The sequence below is a fragment of the Phyllostomus discolor genome, chromosome 2 (genome assembly GCF_004126475.2).
Source record: "Phyllostomus discolor isolate MPI-MPIP mPhyDis1 chromosome 2, mPhyDis1.pri.v3, whole genome shotgun sequence".
Taxonomy (NCBI): Eukaryota; Metazoa; Chordata; class Mammalia; order Chiroptera; family Phyllostomidae; genus Phyllostomus; species Phyllostomus discolor.
The window spans coordinates 105,983,738-106,004,692 of NC_040904.2; the positions used below are offsets into that span (position 1 = coordinate 105,983,738).

The window sequence follows — 20,955 nt, forward strand, 5'->3', positions numbered from 1 at the left end:
TTGGGTTGCTTCTCTTGCTGGAGTGGAGTCATGTGAGCTACTCTATGCCTTTTGATTGGGGCATTTAATCCATTTACATTTAAGGTTATTATTGATACGTGCTTGCTTATTCATTGCCATTTTTTCATACCTGTGTTCCTCTCTCTCTTACTCTTTTTCTTCTTTCTCTTAAAGCAGTCCCTTTAGCATCTCTTGTAAAGCTGGTTTGGTGGAGGTGTATTCTTTTAGACTCCTTCTGTATGGGAAGCTCCTTATTTGGCCTTCCATTTTAATTGAGAGCATTGTTAAGTAAAGTAATGTTGGTTGCAGGCCTCTGGTTTTCATAACTTGGAATATTTCTTGCCACTCTCCTCTGGCTTGGAGCATTTCCATTGAGAAATCAGCTGCTAGCCTTATCGGGGCTTCCTTGTATGTTACTTCCTGTTTCTCCCTTGCTGCCTTGAAGGTTCTCTGTCTTGGAATTTTGCCATTTTAACTATGATGTGTCTTGAAGTGGGCCTTTTTGGGTTCCTCTTGATTGGGATTCTGTGTTTCCTGAATTTGTGTGACTTTTTCTCTCATCAAATTAGGGAAATTTCCCTAAATCATTATTTTTCAAACAGGTTTCTATCCCTTGCTCTTCTTCTCCTTCTGGTATCCCTATTATACAGATATTATTACATTTCATGTTGTTGTGCAGTGCTCTTACCATCTGTTCATTCTTTCTGGGTCTCTTTTCTTTTTCTTGCTCTAGCTGGGTGTTTTTTTCTATCTTGTCCTCCAACTTGCTGATTCGATCCTCTGCTTCATCCAGCTTGCCTGTCATTTCTTCTAATTTTTTTTTATTTGAGATTTTAATGTTCATTTCTTCCTGGTTTTTGTTTATAGTTTCTCAGCCTTGTGCTCCCCCTTTCAATCTGCCTCTGGACCCTTTGTAACTCCACCTCTTTGTCTCAGGGGAAAAAAGAGAGGATCCAAAAAGAAAAAAAATACATATATATAATAAACCTCCTGCTGACTCTAAACCTATTCAGCAAGTCCTGCTGGTCTTCCTAGATGACATAGGAAGAGGCAGCTGGGCTTTGCTTTTTTTCTCTTCCTTTGGTTCTAAAAGTGTGGGGACCCGGTCTGGGTCGCACTATCCAGTCTCCCAGCCTCTGGCCCATGTCTTTCGTAAGCTTCCAGGCTCAAATCAGCCACTCAGCTGCTCACAGCAAGTCAATCTCTGGCACGGAGCCCCAGACAAGCAGGGCTAACAGTACTGTCCAGCCTCTCACTCCGGGCGCTCAGTGCAAGACAGGTGGGGTGCATGGTTCAGGCTCTGCTATTATCTCTGGGCACTCAGTGCCAGACAAGCAGGGTACACAGTTCCCCGTAGTCGCTCTGGCCGCATGCAGCTGAAATCACCCTTGGGGTGAGCCAGCTGCTGCTAGAGAGTTCCCTACAAAGTAGCTGCCCACAGTTCCCTACAAGCGTACAGCTTTTCACACAGCCCCACTTTTCAACCAGTCCAGAGACTATGTGAGTCAGGGTCCAACATGGCCCAGCTCCTCCCTTCTCCAGGTGCAGCCCAGCACTCCAATTTCTCTGATGCCAGCATCCCCAGTCCCAGTGGATATGTACCAGCTCTGTCAGTCTCCCACTACCTCTCTATTCCCCCCAGTGACTTCCAGCATCCAGATCCCTCTAGGTGCTAGTTTGCCCTCCCTGCTCTGATAGGGGAGGGAGCTGATGATCTAACTCTCCTCCTCTATCCTGCCGCAGGCTCTGGGCTGGCACGCAGCAGCCTTGGTCCTGGTGCAGATCCCAGGGACCTTACCATCCCAGCACAATCTCCTCACTGTAGGTTTTTCAACATCCTCTGCAATTTTTTGGCCTCCAAACATCATATAAGCTGGGATTCTGTTGGCTGTTCACTCTGTTCCTCAGAAGATGGGCTAGGTGTTCCAGCTGGGCACAGGGAGAACTGGGCTCCACTCCCACCTACCTCACCACCACCCTTATGTAACCAATTTTTTTTAAAAAGTGTATTTTTATATAGTACACACTATCTCTTTTTTAAAAGGAGTCACATTTCTCTATTATTTCTTTTTTGACTTCCGTCTTACAAATCTTTCTGAGAGTATATTTCTGTCTACTTCATGAGAACAAATAGTTTGAGAGAACAATTAAACAATATATGTAAAAATCACAATATAGGGGTAGGCAAAAGTAATTTTACAGTTGTTCATATGGAAGAAGACCTACATGCAGGTTATGATTACTGCAATAGCTTTATTACTCAAAAGAATGTCACAACTGTAACCCTACTTTTGCCCACCCTTGTGTATCAGGGTTACAGGCAGGGGACTATTGACTGGGAAAGGGCATGAGTAAACCTTCTGGAAATATTCTGTATCTTAAATCTGAAGGATGGTTTATGCAAATGTAAAAATTTATCAGGATGTACATTCAAGATTAGTGAACTTTAATAGATGCATTCTATACTGTAAAAAACAGTTTTAAATTTATATTATCATGAAAATCCTTATACTCGCCACCTGGTTTAATAGGAAAAAAATCACTGACTTTAAAATATCTATGGGGCCTCCTTTTTGCCCCCCCATGTCCGAGATAACTATCCTTGAGTTATTTATCTCTCGCTTTTAAAAACACTTTTATCACACACACTTGTATCTCTAAACACCTTACTGCTTAGTACTGCATAATTTTGAATCTTATATATATGGAGTCATACTGTGTGTTCTCTTCCCATGAATTGTTTTCTTCACTATAATGCATATGGAGTTATGCTACACGTATGTTTTTTACTATCATGTATAGGAAATCATACTACATGTATTTTTCCACAAACTGTTTACTCACTATAAATTTGAAGCCACTTTCCTAAATGATGCATGTTTTCTTTCGCTAGAATTCATTTTTACTGCTGGATAATATTCTGTTCTGCTGCTGAAATACAGGTGCTTCTGGCTCTTTACTGCTATGAATAGCACTATTGGGAACATGCCAATACTTGTCTCCTGGGGTTTTTTGAGTGTCTATACTCCAGACTTACAGAATATTAACCTTTTACACTCCCCCCAAGTGTGTAACTGTTCCTTATCCTCTACAACACTTAATATTGCTAGAAAGTTTAATTTTTCCCATAGGGTATGGAATGTTACTAGTTCATTATAATGTTATGGCTATTTTTATTGAGGTATAATTGACATACAACATTGTAATTTGTTTCTGGTGTACAACACGATTCAGTATTTGTATATAATGAAAAATTACCTTACTATAATTTTAATTTTCATCAAGTTAAAGTCACAGTGTCTTTTCGAACTTAGTCTCTGAAGTGTACAATGTCCCTTCTGATAATTCCATTTGTATACTTAAGTCTAGCCACATTCAAGGGAGGAATATAAAAAAATTTGTGGACATATTTTAAAAACACCAAAGCTACCCTAAAGGCTCCATAAACTGTGGTGTGTTTCTAAGTTTTCTATTATATTGCCTCAATTATTTTGTTTTTCTACTCCTGTGCAAATATCATATGTTTACTCACTATAAATATGAAGCCATTAAAAAAAATGAAATCGTGCCATTTGCAACAACATGGATGGACTCTGAGGGTATTATGCCAAGTGAAGTAAGTCACAGAGAGAAAAAGAAACAAAACACTGTATGATCTCTCTCATATGTCAGGGGGAAAGAAACCCAGCTCATAGTCACAGATACAGAGAGCAGACCGGCAGTTGTCAGAGGCAGGGGACAGGGTGGGGGATGTGGGGGAGAAACGGGTAAACTGTTTTTTGTTTTTAGTATAAATTTTTTTAAAAGACTCTTTAGCTCCGGCTGGTGTGGCTCAGTTGGTTGGAGCGTCACCCTGTAGACCTAGACCGAAAAGTCGTGAGTTCGATTTCTGGTCAGGGCACATACCTAGGTTGCGGGTTCAGTCACCAGTTGGGTTTCGTGCCAGAGACAACTGATCAATGTTTACCTTTCCTCTTCTCTCTCTCCCCCACTTTTCCCTTCTCACTAAGATCAATAAGCATGTCCTTGGATAAGGATAAAAATAAAAATAAAAAAGATTGTTTAACCAATGAGTTACTTAGTATTTTTCTTAATTTTCAAACACTTTAGTAATATTTTTATTAATCATTTCAAATTTGAGGTAAAATTCATAACATACAATTACCATTTTAAAATGCATTCAGCCCTGGCTGGCATGGCTCAGTGGACTGAGAGCCAGCTGCAAACCCAGGGGTCGCCAGTTCGATTCCCAGTCAGGGAACATGCCTGGGTTGTGGGCCAGGTTCCCAATAAGGGATGTGCTACAGGCAACCACACATTTATGTTTCTCTCCTCCTCTTCCCTTCTCCCTTCCTCTCTGTCTAAAATAAATAAATAATTTAAAAAATTAAAAAAAAAAATAAAGTGCATTAAGTGGCATTTAGTACATTCTTTAAGCTGTGCAACCATTATAATGATCTATTGAGTTCTGAACCTTTTCATCATCCCCAAAGGAGAGACCCTGTATATATTAAGCAACTACTCCCCATTCCCACATCTCCCCAGTTACTGGCAACTACTAATCTGCTTTCTGTCTCTACAGATTGATCTACCCTAGTTATTTCATATAAAAGAAATATGGAACCCTGCATGTCTGGCTTTTCACTTAGTGTGTTTCTGAAGTTCACCCACAAGACAGCATGTATCAGCATGTCATTCTGTTTTAGAGCTGAATAATATTCCATTGCAGGGATATGCATTTTGTTTACCCATCCATCCCTCAATGAACATTTGGGCTGTTTCCACTTTTCGCTATTTAAAGTGCTATTTGTGTACAAGTATTTGTTAAAATACCTGTTTCCAGTTCTTTTGGGTAAGTATCTAGGAATGGAATACTGAGTGATAAAGTAATTGTACTAAACATTCTAATGAGCTTTCAAAACTGTTTTCCTCAATGATTGCAACATTCACACCAGTAATGAACAAGATTCCAATTTTTCTACATCTTTGCCAACATTTGTTATCCCCCTGCCCTTTTATTGATTATGGACATCCTAGTGGGTGTGAAGTGGTATCTCACTGTGGTTTTTTACATTTCCCTAATGACTAATGATGTTGAGTATCTTTTTATGTACTCACTGGCCATTTGTACATCTTTGGAGAACTGTCTATTCAAGTCCTTTGTCCATTATTTATCTTGTTGTTGAGTTATATAAGAATTCTTCATATAGTCTAAAGACTAGATCTTATCTAACTTTGTTTAAACTTTAATCCACTAGTTTCCCAATTTCTGCTTTTGAATTCACCAGTTTATAAAATTTGTCAGTTTATTAGGTCCACTGTATTTCTAATAATTTTTTCTTTTTGTATATTTCAAAATATATATATTTAAGTGCATGAAGTCTCATAAGTTATATGCTTTAAGCAGAGTAGTATATTGGGTTGGCCAAAAAAGTTTGTTTAGTTGTTTCTGTATGGTGGCTGTAGTAGTGCTTAGTTGTCTTTAACTTCATTCAAAACAATTGTTAAATTGTATTGTGACAGCTGTCCTATCAGTATGCATTTAAAAAAACTTACCCTGTCCTGGCTGGTGTGGCTCAATGGACTGAGCACCAGGCTGTGAACTACAAGATTGCCAGTTGGATTTCCAGTCAGGGCACATGCCTGAGGTGCAGGCAAGGTCCCCAGTTGGGGACATGCAAGAGGCAACCAATGGATGTACCTTTCCCACATTAATGCTTCTCTTCATCTTTCTCCCTTCCTTTCCTTTTCTCTAAAAATATATAAATAAAATCTTCAAAAAAACACTTCTTTAAAAACATCAAAATTGGTGAATTTGTGTGCCATTTTAATATTAAAGATCTGCAACATTTTTAGCATATTGTTTTTTCAAGAAAGGTAAAAACACAATTGAAACACACAAAAAAGATTTGTATGGTGTATGGAGAAGGTGCTGTGACTGACTGAATGTATCAAAAATGATTTGCAATGTTTCTTGGTACTATTGACATTTTGACCAAATAAATCTTTGCTCTGGGGCTGTGTTATACATTCGAAGATGTTTAGCAGCACCCTTGGCCTCTATCTGCTAAAAGCCAATAGTGGGAGATAGCCAACATATTCAAAATATCCAAATCAATAGTTATTGGTCAAAATGAAAAATGTTCCTTTTATTTTACGGAATAAACTAAAAGACTTTTTGGCTAACCCAAAATAATTATGCACTCTTTCTGCTTTCCCCCTTTTAATGGTTTTTCTCTTGATTTCTACTTTACATAATATTAGCACTAAAAATACTGATATTGTTATATCTATTTTTTATTTTAATAGCAACTCCTTCATTTAACTCTGCCCCCACACTAAATCTAAGTGTCCCTATCTCAAATCTCCACTACCATAAATCCAAAATTTCTATGAATTCTTGAAGAAGGCAAATTACCTGTACATATTTACTCAGTTGAACCAAAAGCCCTTATATGTTTTTGAAGTCTTGATTGTGGTTCTCGAACTTTCCCAACTATGAATTACAATGGGAAAGCTAATATCCTTATAAAGTCATCAGTTCTACCTGCTGCTGGAGGGGCATTGTGGGGAGCTAATCATCACTCTACTGTCGATTACCTGACTCATGCTTTTTGTATAGTAGAGAAGAAATGTAATGCATAAACTGGGAAAAAGAAGGTGAGTGAATGGCCCAGATGCCAAATTATAAACTCCTTCAATGAGGATGGCCTTATATGGGGCCAGCTTTTCTCACTTAAATCTAACTAAACCAAGGGGACAAATCCAACTGGTTAATTTTGAGAAAATGTGAACATCATGGAAACCCTGAACAATGAAGATTAAAACACAAAAACAAACAAAAAAACCCTTCACATCTCTCTTCATGCTAGCCAGGAATCTAAGCTATATGAGTAGCTCTCTTAGTTTTACTTTACATCAGTCTCAGACCATCTAGAGGGTTTTCATGCAGAGTGCATGAACTAAAGCTTGATAGTCAGTAGACTATAGGAACAAAAAAATACTCGCATACAGTAGATGGTCAATAAATAATCGATCAAGTCATGTTCACTTACTTCTCAATATCTCCAGCACTTGTTTGTTTGTTTTTACTTTTCTTTTGCAACTTGCTTGTGACTGGATCCGATTTTCTAGAATTCATGGGAGAAGCCAAGACTTTTCCATCACAGAAATGGTTCTTTAACAAGAAAAAGCATAACAGACATTATTAAAAACAATTTTATAATAAAATAAGCTATTAATTCAACTAATTAACTCCGAATCCATGACAGTATTTTTCAGGAATTATGCTTACATTTAAATTCTACATACTTTTTGAATAACATTGACCATGTAAAAATCAGAACAAACAAGATTAAGTCCATCCAAGTTAGTCTACATTAATTGCGTTTTATACTCTATATTATAGAGCATGAAAAGCATAATGATACTAATATGATTAGCTGATAATTTCTGTTAATATTCCTAAGGAAAAGTTTCATATAACTACCTTGATGTATAAGGGTAAATTCAAAGAGCTGTAGCTATATCCGGAATAAAAGTTATTTTTGCAAAAGTAATTTAATTTGGGGACTTAAGGATATACTAATAAATACTATGAATATTTACTTGCTGTAGTTTCATAAATTTCTTTCTTTTTTAAGGTTTTTATTTATTTATTTTTTGAGAGAGAGGAAGGGAGGGAGAAGGAAAGGGACAGAAACATCTATGGATTGCCTCCCACACATGCCCCAACTGGGGACCAAACCACAACCCAGGCATATGCCCTGACTGGGAATCGAACTGGTAACCTTTCATTTGTGGGATGATGCCTAACCAAGTAAGCCACATTGGTCATGACATAAATTTCTTACCACACTACTGGAAAAAATGAATATAACTGGTAGTGGTAGATACTTGGCCTTGGACCATCATACTTTTAGAAGTAAACAAAAACTTACTCTAAAATATTAATAATTCTACTCTCGTAATCCCATGTGAAAACAAGGATTACAACAATAGTCTCTTTAAAGACAGGTTAAGATTCTCCTCTTTGACATAGTGGGCAAAAGTAGGTTCCCAGTTGTGCAAAACAGTTTATCCTTCCATTATTTATTATTTTATTACTTGTTTGTATTATGTAAACCCACTTTGCCCACCCCTGTATTTTCGTTATCCCATTTTTTATTCTATCAGTCAATGTCTTTTATTTAATTTCCTATTGTGTATCTTTATAAAGCTAATCTACTTCAATTTAAAAAAGAAAGTAATTAAAAAGGACATACAATCTAAAACTTGGACAGATTATTATGAACAGTATGCCTCTCAGGAAAAAGAAAACAATTCTGGGTATACTTTATTGTAGTTAGTATATTTTAATGTATTTATTGTTTGAAAGAAGAACAATTGTTTTTAGAGGCTCTCAAACCTGAACACACATCAGACTTCCCTGGATGCCTCTGGGAATGTTATCCCCTAAGTCCTATCCTCAGAGACTCTCATTCAATAGATTTAGAATAGGTATGGAAGTTTGTATTTTCTAAGAATCCCCAGGGTGATTCTGCCAGGTACTTTCAAATTGCTGGGTCACATTAAGTATGTGTTTTATCATTCTTTCTTTCATTCATTTCCCCCTAAGCAGTATAATTTTAAACTACAGCAAGATAATAAAATCTAGGTTTAATATATGAAGAATTTAATATCTCTCTCCCCCACCCCCTTGGTTTAAAGTGAAAGCGAGTTTACTAGTGAAGCAGTGAGACAGAGTAGCTATTCCACAGACAGAGTAGCCTGTGCTTCACTTTCTAAAAATGATTTATATCCATACAATGAAATATTATGCTACTCTTTATAGACTATATGTAGTAATACCAAAATATAATCTCTAAGGTATATCAAGTGAAAAAAGCCAAGGAAAAAATAGTGTGATTGATAAATCCTTTTTAGATGATTAAAAATAAAAACAGAAGAAACTCTTAACATAGCTAACCTTTGGGGAAAAGGACTAATGTAATGAAACAGAATGGGAGTCAGGAAAGGAAGCTTTGCTTTCTCACTGAAGAGCTTTCCTACATAATTTCAACATGTAAAAAGTTTTAAAAAGTATACTTGGATTAGAGCAAATATGTAACAATGTGCAAAACTGAAAAAATATGCAAAAGTTTTAAGCAGAGCAAATATATCAGAAGTAGTTACGGGTCACACTTCTTTGAACCTTTGAAAATTACATAGTCAAAGCAATAGGAATACCGATACTTCAAAGTTCTCTCCTAAAACTTACAATAGTAATGCTTAGCTTTCTTGCCAGTTCTTCATCACTTTTCAGTTGTTCTTCCATCTCTCTTCTCCTTTGTTCTGCCTGTCTTTTTTCTTCTTCTTCCTCCTCTGCCAATAATTTCTGGATGTATTCTTCACTGGCTTTGTTTTCTTCTTCCTCATTGGCTCGTCGCTCTGCCTCCACCTTAAAAATGATTAACAGAGAACAATCCTACTCTGAACTTCTTAGTATACTTGCAATATTTCATAATAAGAACAGTAAATTTTTTTTAAAAAATGAACAAGTTACCAGGAATTAAAATATCTCAAATGAAGTACAAATCTGGAGAGGCAACTTCCTACAGAATAGCTCAAGAAGTCTCTCAGGAAGCCTGCCCCAATCAGCCCAATGGAATCTTAACCAAAATCTCATTCCGCCTTGCCTCAGTCCTCAATCACACTTTCCACTACAGTCACACATTTGTGGACTTGTTTCCAGATAATACTTTTCTTCAGTTAACAAAATGCCATGTGTTGACTAACTTAGGCCAGGTTCCTGAACCAAACCCCAACAAAGGGAATGTAATAAAACTGACTTAGACTAATACAACCTATCCCTGAAGTTTGGAAGAATCCCCAAACACAGTGGGCAGGAGTGGGATGATAGCTGGGGAAACAACCACAATGGTTATTATATGATTTACAAATGAAGAAACAAACAAAGAAAAGCAAATAACTTTCTTAAAACAGTAAGTGGCAGAGTAGAGACTCAAACTCTAATTCTAGGATCTAAGATCATACCTATGGTCATTTAAACTACAGTTCTCCTGAAAACAAACCAACAAACCCAAACCAACCAACCAACCAACCAACCAAGAATCACTTTAGAATTCCAAAGGATTTGACTCAAGCGTAAGTCCTTGATGCAATCCCATGAGAAAACAGAGGTTTAGAATGGTGTGGCCATCATGCTGTTAGCCTGAAGATGAAGTCACCTGACAGAAATTATCAAAGACCTGGAGCTAGAGGTCTGGATGAAAACACCCTTGAAGCCCCTACCTTTGGAGTTGCAAATAATTACAATTATTGTTTAAGGTAGTTAGGGTTAGGTTTACAGTCAAAATAGAGTCTGTTCTCACTGTTATAAGTATTAAACTATACCTTTAAAACCCTTACTTAAGAACACTGCTTAGATAATAAGCTGACAATCAAGTTTATTATAATTATTTATTTGGTATTGGTTCTCCTAGACTTGCATGGTCCAATATAGTGGCCACTAGCTACATTACTGAACACTTGAAATGTGACTAGACCAAAGCAGTATGTACTATGAGTACAAAAGATTTTGAAGACTCAGCAAAAATAATGTAAAAATCTCATGATTAATTTTATATAACTTCATATAATTAATGCCTACTCACATTATAATTATAGTTAACCTATAGTTATAATTTTATAAAATACTTTTATATTGATACAATATTTTAGATATAATGGGTTAAATAAAATATAAATTAACATTAATTTCATTCTTTAGAAAAAAAAATATTTTTAAAATGTGACTACCAGAAAAATATAAATTGAATGTAGACTTACATTGTCTTTCTATGGGACAACAGTGCTCTACACTAAGCAAGAGGGTAGGGGATAATAGGGCTTTCCTAGTACTAGTGAAGTTCAAAGGCTTCACTGTAAGCACTACTTCCTCTCTTCCTCTTTACACAATTCACAATGAGCTCTATTTTATACTGTCCTCATCTAAACTCATTGTTGTATCCCCCTAAATTTACTCGTTGAAGCTCTTATTTCCAATATGATAGTATTTGGAGGTGGGGCCTTTGGGAAGTAACTGGGTCAAGTCCTCATGAATGGGATAATGGGATTAAGACCCTGATATGATGAGAAACAAGAAGGATGACCTTTCTCTGTCCCTCTGGCTCCCCACTGTCTCTCTCCTCCCCCTCTCTGTCTCCTCTCTGTCTCTCGCCTGTCCTCTCCGTCTCTCTCTGTCTTCCCTCCCCCTGCTTCCTATTCCTGTCTCCCTCTCACCAGATCTACCAATGCCTTGGATCCTGGACTTCCCAACCTCCAAAACTGTGAGAAATGTTTATTGTTCAAGCCTGCCGGTCTATGGAATTTTTGTTACAGCACCCTTAATGGACTAAAAGACCCACAATCTACCACAACTTTTCTGTCCTTTAAGCTCAAAGCCTCAAGGAAATAAAATGCTTAGGGATATCTATCACATCACAGCACCAATCACCCATAAATAAAGTAAAGCTAGTTTGTAACTACTGTGAACATATGTAAAAAACAGAGCCTTTATAAAATACATTAAAATTGTTTACATTTTAGTATGTACTATTTATATAAGCACATAACTGTATGTAAAATGCGAAACTGAAAACACAGCATAGAATTTTCCCAAAAAGCAGTAACTACTTAGTTCCTACCTTGCTTTTTTCCTCTTCATATTCTCTTCTCAATTCCCCAGGTTTACTTAACAGATGAACTGGCCGACAGTCATCAACTGTTTCAGATTAAGAAAGAAAATAATTTTAAGAAGCAACACAAAATTTTATGGCTAACTTTGTCTTCCATTAAAACTATATTAGTAAGTTCCAGCCAAGATGGAAGCGTAGGTAGACACACTTTGCCTCCTTGCACAACCAGAAGAATGATCACAACTAACCTCAAAACAAAACCAAGCAGAACTTCCAGAAAATCAAACTGTATGGAAGTCCAACAACCAAGGATTTAAAGAAGAACTATATAAGACATCTCTGACAGTCTCAGACAATATGAGGGGCAGAGATGGGGAGCCATAGCGGAGAGGATGTGGCCTGGGGACAGCTGGGCAGCAGTGGTGAGGCAGCAGCAGTGGCGACCAGCTGAACAGGTGGTTCTACATTCACGTCTGCCAGATAAACACTGGGAGGGACACCCCGGAAGCCAGCAATCTCAGCCTCAAGCCAGACCTCACAGCCCAAGGTTCCACTGCTGGGAAAGAAACCCTCATAAGTTCTGGCTGTAAAAACCAGTAGGGGTTGGGACGGCCAAAGAAACTGTGGGTTTCTCAGGAGAGTTCATTTCAAGAACCTGCAGTCCTAGAATGTACACAAACCCACACATTCAAGGTTTTGGCACCAAGGCAGCAGCTAGAAGGGCACCATTCGCATATGGGAAGTGGGGGGAAGTGATAAGAAATGGAGCAAGATGGGAAAAATCAGCATTATTCCTTCTCTGACCCCTCCCCCACATACAGCACCACAAAGAAGTGAAGTGGGTTGCCCCACCCTGGTGAATACCTAAGGTTCCGCCCCTTACAATGTAACAGGTACATCAGGACAGGGAGTCAAAGCACCTCTACCTAATATGTAGAAATAAACATAGGGAGGCTGCCAAATTGAGGAGACAAAGAAATATGGCCCAAGTGAAATAACACATTAAAACTGCAGAAAAAGGACTAAGCAAAACAGAGATAGCCAACTTATCAGATGCACAGTTCATAACACTGGTGATAAGGATGCTCAGAGAACTCACTGAGTATGATGAACACATAGGGAAGAAATGAGAGCTACACTAAGTGAAATAAAGAAAGTCCACACAGAACCAACAGTGAAAGGATGGAAGCCAGGATTCAAATCAACAATTTGGAACATAAGGAAGAAATAAACAGTCAACCAGTATAGAATGAAGAAACAAGAATTCAAAAAATGAGGAAAGAATAAGAAGACTCTGGGACATCTCCAAATGTACTAACATACAAACCACAGAGATGCCAGGAGAAGAGGAAGAGCAAGAAATTAAAAACTTATTTGAAAAAATAATGAAAGAAAACTTCCCTAATTTGGCGAAGGAAATAGACATACAAGTCCAGTAAGCAGAGAGAGAGTCCCAAACAAGTTGGACCCAAAGAGGACCACACCAAGACACATCATAATTAAAAGGCCAAAGATTAAAGATAAAGAGAGAATCTTAAAAGCAGCAAAAGAAGTCAACTATATATAGGGGAGTTCCTATAAGACTCTCGCTGATTTCTCAAAAGAAACTTCATAGGCTAGAATGGATTAGCAAGAAGTATTCAAAGTGAAGAAAAGCAAGGAACTACAATGAAGATTACTCTATCCAGCAACTACCATTTAGAATAGAAGGGCAGATAAAATGTTCCCCAGACAAGGTAAAGGTAAAGGAATTCATCATCACCAAGCCCTTATTATATGAAATATTAAAGGGACCTATTTAAGAAAAAAAAGACCAAAACAACAAAGAAGATCAAAACAATAAAATGGCAAAAAATATAAATCTATCAACTGAATCTAAAAAACAAAACCAAACTAAGCTAACAACTATAACAGGAGCAAAATTATAGAAATGGAAATCACATGGAGGGTTAGCATCAGGGAGAGGGAAGGGAGAGAATGGGGAAAAAGGTACAGGGAAAAGAAGCATAAATGGTAGGTACAAAATAAACGGGGATGTTAAGAATAGTATAGGAAATGGAGAAACCAAAGAACTTATATGCACGACTCATGGACATAAACTAAGGTGTGTGTGTGTGGGGGGGGGCTGTTGGTGGGGAGGGGGTGGAGGGGGGGCAAAGGGGAAAAAATCGAGACAACTGTAATAGCATAACCAATAAAATATACTTTAAAACTACAATAATATAAAAACATAGTTAAAATAAATTGTATAAATATTAACAGCTATAGCAATATCTTTTTTAAGGAGTTCTCTTTTAAACGAAAAACCAGACATTCAAAATGACACATGAATATGTATACTTAACCTTCTCTCTAGACTCCATTAAAATAATGGTAAAGGGATAAAAAGAAAGTAATCCTACCCAGCAAAGAGATTAGGAGAAGCGTTGATCAGTAAACAAAAAACTTAATAAATCCATAGAAAACAGGAAGCCAACATAAGAGAGGTGAATGGTGTAGCCGAATACAGGAAAACACAGCCCTTCAGAAGGACAGGATTTAGCCTAAGCAGGAGGGGATCTGCACCATATACCTGAAGAGCAGCTCAAGCTCAGAAATACAAGGCATCATATGAGTACAGTGCAGAGTGAGTAAGTGTGGGCCAGAGAATCTGTTATAAGCTGTCAAATTAAGAATAACTGGCTGGTAGGCATTTCTTCCTGGAAATGTAAGTATACATATGCATATTCAATTTATTTATTTTTAAAGATTTTATTTATTTATTTTCAGAGAGAGAGGAAAGGAGGGAGAAACAAAAGGGAGAGAAACATCAATGCGTGGTTGCCTCTCCACACATCCCCTACTGGGGACCTGGCCAGTCACCCAGGCATGTGCTTTGAGCAGGAATCAAACCAGTGACCCTTTGATTTGCAGGCTGGCACTCAATCCACTGAGCCACACCAGCCAGGGCTCAAAGTTTTGTTGTTTTTTTTTAAAGAAACTGAACTGTCTGGATAGATCCAGTGCAGCTAATATAAGAGGTAGTGACCCAGAGGAAAGCCCTTTGATATCTGGCAGTTGGAGTGACAAAGCATAATGGCCAAATTTCCATTGCTGAACCTCAATGCCTGCCAGTCACCAGTGTCTACACATGTACACAGAGCTTTTTTCTAGGGCCTCATTCTTATTTTTATTTATTTATTTTAGAGAGAGGGAGTAAGGAAGGAAGGGAGAGGAAGGGAGGGAGAGGGAGGGAGGGAGAGAAAAAAGAGAAACATCAATTGCTGTTCTTACTTACACATACATTGGTTGATTCTTGTACACGTATGTGGCCTGACCAGGATCAAACTCGCAACCTTGGCATATCTGAATGATGCTCTACCCAACTGAACTATCACGCCAGGGCTCAGTGCTCTAGGGCCTCATTTTTAAATATGAAAGCAAAACCAAGGATCACCAGACACTTGAAATAAATCTACAGAATTAAAGAGAAACACTAAGCTACACAAACAGGGGAGAAATCTCCCTGGAGTTAAATCCAAAAAATGGGAACACAACTGCCTATTTAAAGAGCCAGCTGTTACTCAGCTCCAGGTGACAACCATCAGGAAACTTAGGTCCGTTGTTGCCATATTTTTTTTTAAAGACAATCCATAAATCTATATTTTAATGTAAAATCTCTCAACTTTAAAGGTTGGCACTAAATAGGTCACAGAAAATATGCCAACAGGCTTTATAAGCCCTATATGCCAGCAGTTTACAAATTCGGCAACAGAGAAACTAAAAACAGTGATGTAACTCCGTAAAAAGTAGGGATAGAGTATGCCAACTTCTTATTTATTTGAGCCATCCAAGAGGATCCATTTGAGACAATATAGGGAAAATATAGGAGAGGCATTCAAGACCCCTGAAAAAATAGGAAGGGCTAGAAAAAAGCCCACAGGAGAGGAAGGACAGCACTTCTATTACAGCACGTTTGACAAAGTATGTGCAAGAGATAGCACAGTATCACAGGTGATAGCTTAGGGATTGGCAAACTTTTCCTTCATAGAGTAAGATAATAAATACTTGGTTTTGTAGGCTCTGCCACTGTAGCACAAAAGCAGTCACAAATACAGATGAATGAATGTAATGCCTGGGTTCTACATTTATCTACAATACAACTTCATCCATAAAAAAAGATTTAGACCAAATCTGGCCTGTGGACCACTGTTGGACAACCCCTGCTTTAGTATATTCCTAACTACTAAAGTTCTCAAATAAAATTCAGTCCTTATGTGTGTGTTTGGGGATGCGGGTAGGGGTTAAATAGTAAAGAACTGTAAACAATTGGAAAGGGAAGATTTTAAGTTTCTTTTTATTAAAAAAGCAAATTTAGTAAAGTAAAAAATAAAAATAGCTAACATATTAAGAAATCCTTAATAAAAAGACCACCTTGGCTGGTGTGGCTCAATAGACTGAATGCAGGCCTACAAACCAAAAGGTTGCTGGTTTGATTATCAGTCAGGGCACATGCCTAGGTTACAGGCCAGGTCCCCATTTAGGGGCATGTGAGAGGCAACCAATCGATGTATCTCTTACACATTGATGTTTCTCTCCCTCCCCCTCCCTCCCTCCCTCTTTAAAAATAAATGAATAGCGGGCTGGGAACCAAAGTGTCCCAGGTTCGATTCCCAGCCAGGGTACATTCCTGGGTTGCAGGCCATAACCCCCAGCAACCGCACATTAATGTTTCTCTGTTTCTCTCCCTCTCCCTCTCCCTCTCCCTCCCCCTCCCTCTCTCTCTCCCTCTCTCTCTCTCTCCCCCTCCCTTCCCTCTCTAAAAATAAATAAATAAAATCTTTAAATAAATAAATAAATAAATGAAATCTTAAAAAAAAAAAAAAAAAAAAAAAAAAGGCAATCCAAGGAAGGAAAAAAATATCTGCAAACCAAACATCTGATAAGGGATTAATATGAAGAATATATAAAGAACACCAACAACTCACTCTGGCTGGTATGGCTCAGTGGATTGAGCACCAGCCTGGGAACCAAAGGGTCACTGGTTTGATTCCCAGTCAGAGCACATGCCTGGGTTGCAGGTCAGGTCCCCAGTGGGGGACACATGAGAGGCAACTATACATCACTGACATTTCTCTCCCTCTCTAAAAATGAAAAACAAACAAACAAATAAATAACAGCTCAATAACAAAAGAGAAGTTAATTAAGAATTAAACTGGCCCTGGCTGGCATAGCTCAGTGGATTGAGCGCGGGCTGCGAACCAAAGTGTTGCAGGTTCGATTCCCAGTCAGGGTACATGCCTAGGTTGCAGGCCATGACCCCCAGCAACTGTACATTGATGCTTCTCTCTCTCTCTCTCCCTCTATTCCCTCTCTAAAAATAAATAAATAAATAAAATCTTAAAAAAAAATTAAACTGGGAAACTGGGCAAAGGACTTAAGTAGCCATTTCTTCAAAAAGATATACAAATAGCCAACAAGCACATGAACAGGTGCTCAATATCACTAGTCATCAAGAAAATGCAAGTGTCCCAGGTTCGATTCCCAGCCAGGATACATTCCTGGGTTGCAGGCCATGACCCCCAGCAACAGCACATTGATGTTTCTTTCTCTCTCTCTCTCTCCCTCTCTCCCTCCCTTCCCTCTCTAAAAATAAATAAATAAAATCTTAAAAAAAAAAAAGAAGAATAAATGCACTTACTATACTAGGTATCAAAATACAATTAGAATGAAGGTGTTAGTTACACCTTATTTAAATAGCAATTAATTGCTATTCTTTTTTGTGTGTTACTAACACCTTAATTCTAATAGCTGTCTAACAGTTCATAACTGTTAGTCTAAAAGCTATTAAGAGACAGGTAGTCATTGTGGGGGTTTTACAACTGAAGAAACACCAGGAAGCACTACACCCCCTTTGGGCCTCCTTTATATTTTCCCCTTTTACTCTGAGCTGTGAATATTTTTTTCCTTCTTTTTTAAAAATTGATTCTACAGAGAGGGAAGGAAGGAAGAGAGAGCGAGAGAAACATCAATGTGAGAGAGAAATATCAATCAGTCGTCTCGTGCACCCACCCTGACTGGAGATCAAGCCCGCAACCTGCTTATGTGCTCTGACTGGGAATCAAACCCATGACCTTCTGGTTTGCAGGACAATGCCCAACCAACTAAGCCACACCAGCCAGGGCCTGAGCTGTGAATATTTTAACCCGTACATATAGCCAGCTCTTCTGACACAGAGAATATTTGATCAGTTGTTCCCCAGCCCCGTAGTATTATTCTCCATGGGTGTTTTCCTGCTCAGGCTCTGATGCACCAAATAAAAATGTTATGTTTTATTAGAAAGAGAAAGAGACAGATGTAGTTAAAAAATAAAAAGCCCCCAAACAGCTCTGGAAAATAAACATATGACTAGGGGAACTGTATACAATGTGGATGTATCATTCACCAAGCAATATAGTTTTTATAATTGGCAATCTCTGGGCAGAAAGAAGTTGATGTCTACCTCATACAATACTCAAATCTCAGGTGAATTTTAAAAATTTGTAATGGAAACAAATCATAAATAACCATGAAGAAAATACAAGAGATAATCTAAGATTTTAGGATAAAGGTAGACTTCCTGAATAACAGAAATCATCCCAAAACCATAAAAACCTATACATGAAGACAAATCATAGTTGAAAACAAACAACAAACTGGGAGAAGTTATTTATAAAATACATAAATCAACAGAGACTTAATGTTCAGCCCTGGCTGGTGTGGGTCAGTGGATTGAGTGCCAGCCTGCAAACCAAAGAGTCACTGGTTCAATTCCCAGTCAGGGCACATGCCTGGGTTGCAGGCCAGGTCCCCAGTATGGGGTGTACATGTGGCAACCACACACTGAAGTTTCTCTCCTTATCTTTCCCCTTCCCTTCCCCTTTCTCTAAAATAATAAATAAAATCTTTAAAAAATAGAGAATTAATGTTCAGGATATAACAAGATTTTCTACAGATCAATTAAGAAAGCACACCACAATAATGGGCAAATGAAAGGAACATGCAATTTACAGAAGATGCTAAGCTACTCTACAGTGAGCTGGGAACTGTAATTTTTTTAAAATATGGAACTCCTGAGATTTTTTAAGTTTACTTATTTGTACAAAAGGTAAATCTAAGATCAGTAACTTTTTCAACCAGAAACACAACAAAGTAAAATTGTCTTTTATATGCCTGTTACATTCTAGCAAAAATTTGCTAAATTTTTATTATTAATTGTTGTTCAATTACAGTTGTCCTCATTTTTCTCCCCCATTACTCTCCCCCACTCTACCCTCCCTCATCTTCCATTCAATCCCAGGTCCTATTGTCTTTGTCCACGTGTTCTTTATACGTATTCCTTGACTCTTCCCCTTCTTTCCCCCCATTGTCCCCTACTCCCTCCCCCCTGGTCAATGTCAGTTTGTTCTTTATTTCCATGTCTCGGTTTCTATTTTGCTAGCATGTTTGTTTTGTTGATTAGGTTCCACTTATAGGTGAGATCATATGGTATTTGTCTTTCACTGACTGGCTTATTTCACTTAGCATAATGCTCTCCAGTTCCATCCATGCTGTTGCAAATAGAGGAGTTCCTTCTTTCTGTTGCGTAGCATTCCATTGTGTAAATGTACCATAGTTTTTTTGATCCACTCATTTATTGATGGGCATTTAGGCTGTCTCCGGCACGTGGCTATTATGAATAATGCTGCTATGAACACTGGGGTGCATAGGTTTTTCTGAATTGGTGTTTCAGTATTCTTAGGGTATAATCTCAGCAGTAGACTTGCCAGGTCAAAAGGCAGTTCCATTTTTAGTTTTTTGAGGAATTTCCATACAGGTTTACATGGGGCTTATAATTTCCAAGTGTATGAAGAATGTGAAAACATCAGTTTTATACACTAAATGCCACTGTGATAGTCAACTTTTGAGATCCACTGAAAACAACTCTCAACACTGCTCAGTTTTGGGCAACTCTAAAACTTCTGTAGTAACCCTCTTAAATTAAATGTTTCTACAGTATTTACTATGGCTTTCTTATAATGACTGTTCTTCCTAGGCAGGAAGAAGTCATTCAAAGAGCCCTGGCTGATGTGGCTCAGTAGAATGAGCGATGGCCTGCAAATCAAAAGGTCACTGGTTCGATTCCTGCTCAGGGCACATGCCTGGGTTGCAAGCTAGGTACTGAGTTGGGGGCATGCAAAATGCAACTGATATTGTTTTGCTTTTTTCCCTCTCATCCATTGAGGTTTCTCTCCCTCTCTTTCCTGCTCTCTGAAAATAAATAAATAAATAAAATCTTTTCTTTTTAAAGAATTCATTAAAAGGATTTATTCCCATACTTTTTATTTTATTCTGAAGGAAAAATCCAATTAAAGAACTCAGTGTCCAATACTGAGTTCAAATAAAAATAAAAATGGAATACTACCTAACTACCTGCAATAATACCTAACTTGAATTAAGCTATTTGTAAAATTACTCTTCCATTCTTTGGTTACAGGATAATCCATGGATACCAAAATCCAAGGATGCTCATGTCCCTACATAAAATGGCATAAAGCAATGCATACAGCCAGTCCTCCACATCTACTAATTTCCAACTGCAACTGATACAGTACAGGTGTTACTGGAAAAAAAAAAATCAGTGTGTTAAGTGGACCCTCACAGTTTTAACCCCTGTTGTTCAAGGATCAACTGTGAATTGTTGCCGGGATTAAAAAAGACACCTTTGGAAAATGATCTGGTAGTTTCTTATACAACCAAATATACACCTACCCTATTACTGAGCAATTCCACTCAATGAAAACATATGACCACAAAAAACCTGTACAAGAATCTTCACAGCTGGAAACAGCTAAGGTGTCATAAACTGCAGAACAGCCAGCAAAGTATAATACAGTCAAACAGTAAAATGATACTCAAAATTAAGAAATAAACTAGTAATACCCTGCCCTGGCTGGGTGGCTCAGTTGGTTGGAGCTTCATCCTGTGCACCAAAAGGTTGTAGGTTCGATTCCTGGTCAGGGCACATGACTAGGTTGTGGGTTTGATCCCCGATAGGGGCATATACAGGAGGTAACCCATCAATGTTTCTCTCTCTCTCTGTCTTTCTCTTCCTCTTTCTCTAAAATCAATAAAAATATATCTTCTGATGAGGATTAAAAAAAAACAACCAATCAACCGACCATCCAACTAACCAACCAATCAGTAATACCCATAACACAAGGATGAATCTTAAACTTTATACTGACTGAAAGAACCTTGCAGAAAATAATACACACTT

At 37.9% G+C, this 20,955-nt stretch overlaps 1 protein-coding gene across 2 annotated transcripts in view; it reads right to left on the reverse strand.

Annotated features, from left to right (window-relative positions):
- Positions 1 to 20,955, reverse strand: part of RNF168 (ring finger protein 168) — a 34,827-nt gene that overhangs the window by 8,472 nt on the left and 5,400 nt on the right. For both annotated transcript variants that reach the window (XR_004901404.1, XM_028505134.2), the window contains exons 2-4: positions 11,688 to 11,764; positions 9,260 to 9,439; positions 7,056 to 7,177 (exon numbers count right to left, since the gene is read on the reverse strand). Coding sequence is in view for 1 of the 2 variants with exons in the window: in XM_028505134.2 (XP_028360935.1) it covers positions 7,056 to 7,177; positions 9,260 to 9,439; positions 11,688 to 11,764 (379 nt within the window). In the remaining variant the exon portion in view is untranslated. The remainder of the gene's footprint in view (positions 1 to 7,055; positions 7,178 to 9,259; positions 9,440 to 11,687; positions 11,765 to 20,955) is intronic.